The 11,026-nt window shown below is 43.0% G+C and overlaps 1 protein-coding gene across 1 annotated transcript in view; it reads right to left on the bottom strand.

The window, feature by feature from the left end:
* Positions 1 to 225: 225 nt before the first annotated feature.
* The window catches only part of LOC124589716 (facilitated trehalose transporter Tret1-like), a 33,345-nt gene continuing 22,544 nt past the window's right edge, over positions 226 to 11,026 (bottom strand). The window contains exon 3 of the mRNA XM_047131588.1: positions 226 to 807. Coding sequence (XP_046987544.1) covers positions 466 to 807 — 342 coding nt within the window. The 3' untranslated portion in view covers positions 226 to 465. The remainder of the gene's footprint in view (positions 808 to 11,026) is intronic.

The following is an 11,026-nucleotide window of genomic DNA, read 5'->3' as shown; positions in this document are numbered from 1 at the left end:
AGGAGCAGAAACCTTTAATACGATTTAGTAATGTATCATGTGATGGTCTAAAGAGGCACTTCTTTGTGTTTGTTACACATTGTTTGTACATTACGGTGCATATAAGTATCAATGGTGAGGCAATATAAATGTTTTCATAGCAGAGTCACGTACGATTTATTATTATTATTGTTCAGATCTGAGCGACAAACTCTACTCTATAGTTACTTTTGGAGGTCAAAGCATTCCAAAAATTGAAAATAAAAACTTAAAATGTGGTCATACACAGAGGCTACAAACATTTTTAAAATGGTTAGCAAATATTAGTGAGTTTCCACTACAAGGTTCAGATCTCTCGCTAGTTCATGAGGTATTAGATTGTTTCATTCACAGAATGAAGATCACGGCTGCATGTCTTGGAGACATCTAAGATCTTCTGTGACACAGTGGTGGTGTACTTTTCGTTAAGATTAGAATCCCTGCATCTCACTTTGGTTCCTCATTCCGGAGATCGGCAGTAAGTTGTCGACTACTTCCGCCGAATCGAGCGTCCATCTCCTGGTTGATCTGCGCGAACGTCTTGCCCTTGGTCTCGGGCAGCAGGAAGTAGGTGTACACAGCGCCGCACACACACAGCACGGAGAAGACCCAGAAGGACCAGTAGGCGCCCACGCTGTCCGACACCACCTGGAACATCTTCTTCAGGAAGAAGCCGTACAGTGCTATCACCGTCGTGTTGATGGACGTGGCGGCGCCCTTCACAGAGACGTGGTATATCTCGCCTATTATCGGGTAGAGGACTGAACCTGCGCCGAACGTGAAGGAGACCTGCAACAGAAGTACAGACATTTACAAGTGAGTCCAGTGGTATATCGTTGAATCAGCAACAGTAGAAATGTAGCATAGGCAACGTCGATACTGTTAACATGACGTACTTAGATGGGGTAATAACAGCACCACGTGGTGGAGGTGGTAATAAGCTCTTTTACAGAAATAAACACTTCATAATTGTTGTAACAGTGTGTCGACGAACATCGGGAACGACTCAAGAGAAACCCCATGATGGTAGACTGACTGGTCACTTGCCGTCAACGGCAGAAAAAGTCAACAATGAGGAAACGGACAAGTTGGGATAGGTAAACAGATACACAGAGTCAACGAGTAATTCGGGGAGGGCGCACCTGAGATCAAGAATCAACGTTGTGTTACAATGACACAATAGCGAAGTGAATACACCTCTGAGGCCTGTCTCGCTACACGGCCACCACTTCTAATTGGCTAACAGAATGGTTTGTGACGACGCCGTCAGCTCCGCTAGTGATCGCGGATATAACACGTCCACCTAGGAGCGGAGGCCCAGTTCCCTGCTCTCTGGTGGGCTTTCAAAGTCGCTGGACTGGGATAGCAGATCTATCCACCTGAAATGAGTGCATATGGCTGGAAGCATTGTGTTTGTGAAGGGGAACTGTTGGTGTGAGGAACTGGGAGCATCCTGCGTCATGCTGAGTCATGGCAATATGCGTGTCGTTTACTGTTGTTGTGGAGGGCCGCCTGGAGCCCTCCATGTCTATGTCCACCGAAACTGCTACAGGGTTTTTTGGGCACAAGTTACATCTTTTAAGTAGTGGGACTAGGAATGGTTACATTTCTAGTTCAGGCTGTACCTCTGGTGCTGGTGCAATCGGTAGATGTGGGTGGAGCTGATTTGTATGATGACACTCTACCCTTGTGTGTGTTGACTGATGTGTTGCGTCACTCTTGGGTGTTGCTGGTTTCTACGTTGAAACGTCCCCTTTGAAAAATTATACAAGACTGAGCTTAACCTGACACACAATATTTTTAGCGCAACGCAATCTGACTTTCAGAAATCCCTACAAAAGAATGGCCCTGACTAATATTAACCTATGCATTTCACAAATCGCTTACCTCACAAAAATCTTGGTTACTCGAACTACTGCAATACAGCGAGCACCACTACTGCCAGCTAAATAAAAGATTCAAACTACGGAAGGCACTAACTACTGATAGGGATAGTTAGCAAATGAAAGATATTAATAGAGAACAAATAATGTATTTACCTTAATAGTCATAATATATATAGCAGTTCATGACAAATTACAAAACTCCGCCATCTCTCTCCCCACATCCACCACTACTGGCGGCTCACCTCCAACTGCGCAACGCTACGCGCTGTTCACATCCAGCTGCCGCTGCCCAACACTACAATGGCAGACAACAATGCAAACTAGCCACGGACTGCACATAGCACAGCCAGTCATTTTTCATACAGAGCGCTACGTGGCGTTACCAATAAGAAAACCTAAACAACCAACTTACAACGTGTTTTTTGCTCTGTACGACTGTGTGTACACTGCTGTTTCTTATGTGTATTGCCCTGAGTGCGGTGTCCGAGTTTCTTGGGGCCTTGTGGCCAGGAGATGGAGTGTTTGCAGGTGTCTCCCAAGAAGAAGCTCTGCTGGGCTACGATTCTGGATGGGGGCAGTCCTGAACGAGCTCAGGAATAGCGTGAGCGCTACTGTTGTTGGTGGTAGGTCCTACTGATTTCAACATTTACTACTTAAATGTTCACACCGCACACTTCACTTTGCCATTTCAAATGGTTCAAATGGCTCTGAGCACTACGGGACTTAACATCTTAGGTCATCAGTCCCCTAGAATTTAGAACTACTCAAACCCAACTAACCTAAGGACATCACACACATCCATGCCCGAGCCAGGATTCGAACCTGTGACCGTAGCGGTCGCGCGGTTCCAGACTGAAGCGCCTAGAACCGTTTGGCCAAACCGTTTGCCATTTCAGGATCGGTGAAATGGCGGACTAAGGTGTTTTATGCAGTTTGATGTCCAGGACTACGTGAAATTCGCTGCCAAGAATTGGCGTCCTTTGTCCGCTATTATAAATTTGGGGAAGCTCCTCAATAGCTAGAATCCGAGTAGTGCATTTATTATGGCTCTTGTGGTGGATACTACGTTTGCCGCATACGGGAATTTAGCGTAGGTACGACTGTTAGCCTCACAGAGTCTAGAAATGGGCCTGCAAAGTACAAACGAATTCGGAGCATGTCAGGGGGCGATAGTCTGTGGTGGTGCTGCCCACTGCCGGCCAGCTGAACCACTGCTTCCTGTTGCGTGTGGCCAGTACGCCTGTCGTCTGGTTAGGGGCTTTCATCAGGACATTCCCCAGTGATTGCGTTTAAATAGTTGTAATACCTGAGGCCACAGAGTGGCCAGGATGGCAAAATGGTGTATATCTGTCTCAGCAACTGTTATGAGGACACTGTTGGTGACTCCTAGACAGTAGATGCGGGACGACATCTGGAGCTTTGATTTTTTTATTTTTCAAAATGTGCGAGGGCCACCTGTGGAGCACACAGTGCGTGACTTGTCATAAGGTCAGGTCGCAGCGTGTGCTTTCAGTAATTTGTGCAGCCGTCATGGAAAATCCTTCCAATGTGTGTTTCCTTTCTGTGTATATGGTGAAACATATCAGTATTTGTAAATAGCTTTCGGCATAAGCTATTCAGAAGGGACATTAAACAGCCACATAAAAACCATGAATCACTAAGGGGGTTAAAGTATCTTGTGAAAGGGAAATGTATCTTTTGGTAAGAACAAGTAGAAACCCTACAGTCGTTGCGCACTACAAAATACTCAAAATGACTAAGAAAGGTTATTAAAAAATCAAGAAACATGCACATAATGTCAGAAATCAGTAAGTCTGAAAACAGAGTTAAGGCAATATGGAATATAGTGAAGCAAGAGACAGGACAACCAACCACAGATGAGGATAACATTACTATTGTACTGAATGGAAGGGTTATAAATGACAAGTCACAGGTAGCAAATGTATTTAATAATCATTTCATAAGCTTAGGGACCAACGCTTCAAGAGAAATATCACAGAAATATGTCGAAGAAGTAACTCTCATAGCATTCCATCACATGAATGTACCACCAACTCCTACTTCTGAAATTAAGAGGGTCATACATTCTCTCAAAAATAAAAGCTCTTCTGGTTTTGTTGGTGTTTCCAATAGAGGACTAAAGATTTGTTCCCATATAAGTCCAGTATTGTTCGAAATATGTAATGCATCACTAACTCTAAGCATTTTTCCACAGAGACTAAAATAAGCCGTTGTTAAATCCCTGCCCGCATCTCGTGGTCGTGCGGTAGCGTTCTCGCTTCCCACGCCCGGGTTCCCGGGTTCGATTCCCGCCGGGGTCAGGGATTTTCTCTGCCTCGTGAAGGCTGGGTGTTGTGTGATGTCCTTAGGTTAGTTAGGTTTAAGTAGTTCTAAGTTCTAGGGGACTGATGACCATAGATGTTAAGTCCCATAGTGCTCAGAGCCATTTGAACCATTGTTAAATCCCTCTTTAAGAAAGGTGATAAGAGAGATGTCAGTAACTACTGACGTATTTCACTGCTGACATCATATTCCAAAATTTTTGACAAGGTGATGTATTCTAGAATAGTATCTCACCTTGGCAACAATAACATCCTCAGGAAATCACAGTTTGGGTGCCAGTAGTGCTGCTCTACTGAGAATGCCATTTACACGTTCACACACCAGATATTACAAGCATTAAATAACAAAACAGCACCGGTAGGAATTTTCCGTGACCTATCCAAGGCATTTGTGTGTGTGAATCATAGTATACTCCTAGATAAATGGAAGTTTTAAGGGGTTGATGGTACAGCCAATATCTAACCAAAAGACTGCAGAAAGTTGTACTTTGTAGTAATTCAACCAACAGAATCCAGGGACATAATTCTGACTGGGGAGAAATCACGTATGGGGTCCCCCAAGGCTTAATCTTTGGTCCACTGCTGTTTCTCGTATATGTAAATTATCGACCATCTAATGTACAACAAGCAGATTAGTTCTTTTTGCAGATGACACAGCATTGTAATCACTCCAAATATACATACAGAAATTGAAGTTCTCAAAAGTATCATTAACTGGTTTTCTGCAAATGGTCTTACTCTGAATTTCATAAAGACACATCATATTCAGTTCTGCACCTCTAGGGGTACTGCACCAGTAATAAGTGTAATACATGGTGATGAAATAATACATAGGATTGAAACTTCAAAATTCTTAGGTGTCCATATTGATGAGAATTTAAATTGGAAGAAACTCATTTTGGAACTCCTAAAACAACTTAGTTAAGCCACATTTGCACTTGAAATCATTTAAAATTTTGGGGAGAGACAAATAAGTAAATTGACATATTTTGCATGTTTTCATTCAATAGTATCATGTGGAATAATGTTCTGGGGTAACTCATCTTTAGGAAAGAAGGTCTTCATTGCCCAAAAACATGCTGTAAGAATAATATGTGGTGCTCACCAGCGATCATCTTGTAGACATCTGTTTAAGGAGTTGGACATTCTGACTACTGCTTCACAGTATATTTATTCCCTTATGAAGTTTGTTGTAAATAATCCACTACAGTTCACATTGAACAATGACGTACATAATTACAATACTAGAAGGAAAAATGACATCCATTACTCAACATTAAGGTTGTCTTTAGCACAGAAAGGGGTGCACAACACTGCAACAAAAATTTTTGACCATTTACCCAGTGATATAAAATGTTTAACAGACGGCAAGGTAAAATTTGAAAATAAATTGAAAAACTTTCTCCTTGATAACTCTTTCTGTTCCTTAGAAGAATATCTACGTTTGTAATGTGTAAAAGGTTGTGGAGAAAAAATAATGTTAATAATATGGCGATGTTTAGAGTACAAATAGATGTACAAATTAATTTGCAATATGAATGTAAAATGACTCGTTCTACATCGTGAAAATTTATCGTGTAAAATGATCCATGGAACATGAAAGTAACTAAGTAACCATAAGATTTACTACTAGTCAAGGGCCAGGTCTGGTCCTGCGAGAAGGCCAGACAGAGCATCCGCATCTGTCTGTTGTGCTGTTACCTTGTGCTTAATTGCGGAATTGTAGGAGCTCAGGAAAAGTGCCCAGCACCTGTACTCATGTACTGAACATGTTTATCAGCCAAGCGCTTTAGTGACTGAGTGATATGGACCGCTTGTGGGAAGCACTTCGAATAAAAATTCACCTTTCCCAAATAGGCTTGCAGCTCCAGTAAGTTTTGAGGGTGGGTTAGGGAGGCGCGCCGGCCGTGGTGGCCGTGCAGTTCTAGGCGCTGCAGTCCGGAACCGCGGGACTGCTACGGTCGCAGGTTCGAATCCTGCCTCGGGCATGGATGTGTGTGCTGTCCTTAGGTTAGTTAGGTTTAAGTAGTTCTAAGTTCTAGGGGACTGATGACCTAAGATGTTAAGTCCCATCTTGCTCAGAGCCATTTGAACCATTTTTTAGGGAGGCGCTAGTTAGTATGTTGTGATCAGGGAGCTGGATCCTTTCACTGGTTAGTAAGTGCCCGATTTACTCCCCTAGCTCCTGGAACGCTGGCATTTGCCTAAAAGGCTCTTCAGCCCTGCGTCAAATAATGTGGTAAGTAGTGTACAAACATTTATTATGTTTTCCTGATGCGTAGCTCCCGTGACAATCGATTCGTCTAGGTAGTTAGTGCAATTGTAGACAGACATGGTTAACAGTTCCAGGTATCTTTGGAAGATTTCTGAAGCAAAAGAGGTCCTAAAAGGTAATCGCTTGTATTAGTACAGGCCAAAGTGAGTGGTAATATCTGCGATGTTTTACAACTCTTCATTACCGGTATTTGCAAATATGTGTCAGCCGTGTCGACCTTCTTGTGAGAAGGTCTTCTGGACATGGTAAAGGGTAGGTTTCTGCTTGTGCGTGGGAACTGATCGTTGATTTAAGGTCTCCACATAGTCGAAGAGAGCCATTGAGATTCTGCAGTACCGCCATGGGTGTAGACCAAGCGTTTGTTTTAACACCAGCCTCATGGAGTCGATCGAGTTCCTGTTGAACGACTGTGTATAAGGAGACTAAAATCGGCTCTGCTCAGCAGAAATGAGGCACCGCGTCTGATCGCGAGGAAATAATAGCATGGAAATCTGTGGCACTTTCCAGACCAGATTCGGTGCAAGTGTGGATGTGGCACAGGCGATCGTCAAGTAGCTGGAGGAGTCAGCCTGAACTTCGTCTTTGATGGACGATACAAACAGCTAGAAGGCATCCAGACCGAAAATGTTTCCGTCTGAGTGACAATCGACAACAAATAGAGCTTATCAGAGACTGAGAATTGACACCAGAGGAGGGAGTGGGGGGGGGGGGGGGTGCGAAGGAGCTGAATTGTCACTCATTCCATGTAGGCTTTCACGGCCGGCGTCTTTATCAGTAAACTCTTCCGGGCTAAGTTGCCGTGGTCGATCTGTAGAACTTCTTCTCCCTGACGTTTCGTTCTCAACTACGGAGAACATCTTCCGAGGTGAGTCGACGACTGGCTGCTAGGAGCTGGGGCCGCCGCTTATATAGAGATCGTAGGGGGCGCCACCACACGTCACGTGGCGTCGATGTGCAGCTATCTCTGGCTATCGTCTGTTCTCTCGATTGCAGGCAATCGATTGTCACGTGATTGATGCAACGTCGACCGCCATATCTTATCCAATTTTAATCCTTCTTCTTTACGATTAAAATTGTATTGATGTTTGTGGATTTCAATTGCCTCTCTATACATACGTGTATAATAGTGCGACGTCCTCGCTAGCACGCTTGTTTCACCAAATTTTATGTCGTGATCTCCATCCTTAAAAACATGTTCCGCTACTGCCGATTTGTCGATATGTCCCAAGCGACAGTTTCTTTTGTGCTCCGTCAACCGTGTATTGATGCTTCTTTTTGTAGTTCCTATGTAAACCCTGCCGCAACTACACGGAATTTTATATACCCCTGGGGTGGCTAGGGGGTGACGAGCATCTTTTGTTGATCTTAGGCATTCACTAATTTTCTTAGTAGGTCTAAAAATGGTCTCTACCTGAAACTTGGCTAGTACTTTTCCAATGCGATCCGTGATATTATGGATGAACGGAAGAAATACTTTTCCAGCTGATGGTTGTTGCTGTCTCCTATTTTTAGGCATTTTTCTATTTGGGTGAAGTGCTCGATTAATCTCGTTTTTCGTATAACCATTTTTCGCAAAGGCGATTCGTAAATGATTTAGTTCTTCTTGTAAGTAGCCTGGTTCACAAATATTATTGGCCCTATCCACTAGTGTTTTTATGACCCCCCTCTTTTGCCTAGGTTGGTGGTTTGAGTTCTTATGGAGGTAGCGATCAGTATGTGTACCTTTCCTGTAGACCTTATGGCCTAAGGGAGAAGTAGTTCTACAGATCGACCACGGCAACTTAGCCCGGAAGAGTTTACTGATGAATTGTCACTGTACACAAGCAGTGTTCGGGAGCATGCCAGATGAATTCGCAATTACGAATTCATCTGACGTGTTTAGTAACGGCTGTGGTAGCCATAGTGCATTGTCATCAGAATAACACCGGCACTGCAATATCGTAGTGTTCGGGAGGGTTGGGCTTAGCCTGGGAAACCTAGATGTGCATATGTTTGGAGGTTTACCAAGGAAACTGTAGCTCCTGTGTCCACCTTGAAACTGATGTATTTAGTTGCAGTTGTGGCTTGTTAGCTAAAGGACTGTCTGGGAGAATCCTTTCCGCCCTGCGATGCTTGTGGGAAATTGAATCTGATCATTCTGAAGGTTTACGGCAGACTGATTGGAGATGCCCGTATGTTCCACAATGAGTGCAGTGTGCGCAGCTACCTGGAAACTCTACATGTACTGTGAAACTGTCTGGTCAGGACGGAAGTCCGCGCTTCACACACCAAAGAGATGCTACTGCCTGCTGTCGGGTATTTCCTGTTCCTGGGACAGCCATTGCTACTTACGGTGGGGCTATGAGGCTCCCGTTTTCCACTTACGCGATTTCGGAAGACTGCACGATTACCAAAATCTTCAAAAGATGAGATGTTAAATTTGATGGCTGATGTGCCTACTTTCAGACGGGGAGCCAACTGGACAACTACGTCTCTAACTGAAGATTTGGCATATGACATTTTGCATTCTGGGTTCGCACAACTGATATCTCAACGGTGACTTAAAATTTTGTAAGTCAGTCATCCAGAAGCGATACGCTTGATCAAGCCGTTTGTGGTAATGACGAAATTCGAGTCGCGATGCGACAACATGAAATCTTTACGAATAATAATCCGAAAGTAACTTGCACATTTCCTCGAATTTGAGAGCAACTGGATTTGAGAGACGTCCAAGGAAGCAAAATTTGCACATAACCGTAGGTACAAAATGCACCGTTGTGGAGCTATGGTACGCAGAACGGGTCCGTCAGCGACGAGGACGCGCAAGTCAACACCGATGAAGAGCTGGGAGCAAAGTATTTGCGCCCACGGTAGTCATTTAGGAAAGGCCAGAAATTTTTCAATTGTTGATCCAATGTTTTCTGCGAAGCTGTGCCGATGTTGCAAGTACGTATTTATACATTTACTGTAAAATGCAATATCTGGGGACCCATAAGCGTTATGAAATTAATTTATATTTCTTTTTCATCAGTGTATTCTTTATAGTTACTGATCTACTTGTTAGGATGTGTATTTACTCATATCCTCCGTTCGTCAACAAGAGTTAAAAAATTTAAACTTCAGATTTAATAATTAAAAACGTGTCTCATGGTATCACATGACGACTGCCGTATTATAGAGCTGTGTATGTGGTGCATCTTATTGTTTAGACTAATTAATAACATTCCAGTATTTCAAGCGTTGTTGATTTAACAGTAAAGCTTTATCCTGGAAACATGATAGAAAACTGCGGTTAAGGGAACCAGGCACGGATATGGTCTCTGAGCGATAGCAATGGAAATACTAACGGTGACAGTGCTACTAAAACAGAATTACTAAACACACCTCACAGCCTTCCGAAGTTCTTTCACCAAAGAAGATGAAGTAAATATTTCAGAATTCGAATCAAGAGCAGCTGCCAACATGAGTAACTTAGAAGTACACATCCTCGGTCCGGATTGTGTACCAGTTAGGTTCTTTTCGGAGTATGCTGATGCAATAGCTCCATACTTACCAATCATATACAATGGCTCGGTCGACGAAAGACCCGTACCAAAGGACTGGAAAGCTGCGCAGGTCACACAAATATTTAAGAAAGGACCATATCACTAACGTCGATATGCAGCAGGACTTTGGAACATATATTGTGTTCGAACGATATGAAATACCTCGAAGAGAACAGTCTATTGATACGTAGTCAATACGGATTTAGAAAACACTATTCTTGTGAAACACAACTAGCTCTTAACTCATACGAAGTGTTGAGTCCTATCGACAAGTGATTTCAGATTGATTCGGTACTTTTAGATTTCCAGAAAGTTTTTGACACCGTGTCTCAAAAGCGGCTTGAAATCAAATTGAGTGCTTATGGAATATCGCCTCAGTTATGCGACTAGATTCGTGATTTCCTGTCAAAGTTCACAGTTCGTACTAGCTAATGGAAAGTCATCGAGTAAAACAGAATTGATTTCTGGCGTTCCCTAAGGTGGTGTTATAATCCCTATGCTCTTTCTTATCTTTATTAACGACTTGCGAGACAATCAGAATAACCGTCTTAGATTGTTTGTGGATGATGTCGTTTATCGCGTAATAAATTGCAAAACGACTTAGATAAGATTTCTGAATGGTGATAAAATTGGCAGTTGACCGAAAATAATGTAAAGTGTAAGGTCGTTCGCATGAGTGCTAAAAGGACTCTGTTAAACTTCGGTTGCGCGATAAACCAGTCAAATCCAAATGACGTAAATTCAGCTTAATATCTAGCAATTACAAACAACTTAAATTGGAAATAACACATAGAAAATACGGTGGGAATGCGAACTAAAGACTTCGCTTTATTGGCAAAACACTTAGAAGATGCAACAGATCTCTTAAGGTGACAACATTTACTAAACTTGTCCGCCTTCTTTTGGAGTACTGCTGGGCGGTGTGGAATCCTTACCAGATAGGATTAACAGACTGCATAGAGAAAGTTCAGAGAAGAACAG

Source organism: Schistocerca americana, chromosome 1 (assembly GCF_021461395.2).
Source record: "Schistocerca americana isolate TAMUIC-IGC-003095 chromosome 1, iqSchAmer2.1, whole genome shotgun sequence".
In the NCBI taxonomy this organism is placed as follows: domain Eukaryota; kingdom Metazoa; phylum Arthropoda; class Insecta; order Orthoptera; family Acrididae; genus Schistocerca; species Schistocerca americana.
This window is presented reverse-complemented; position numbering and strand designations above follow the sequence as displayed.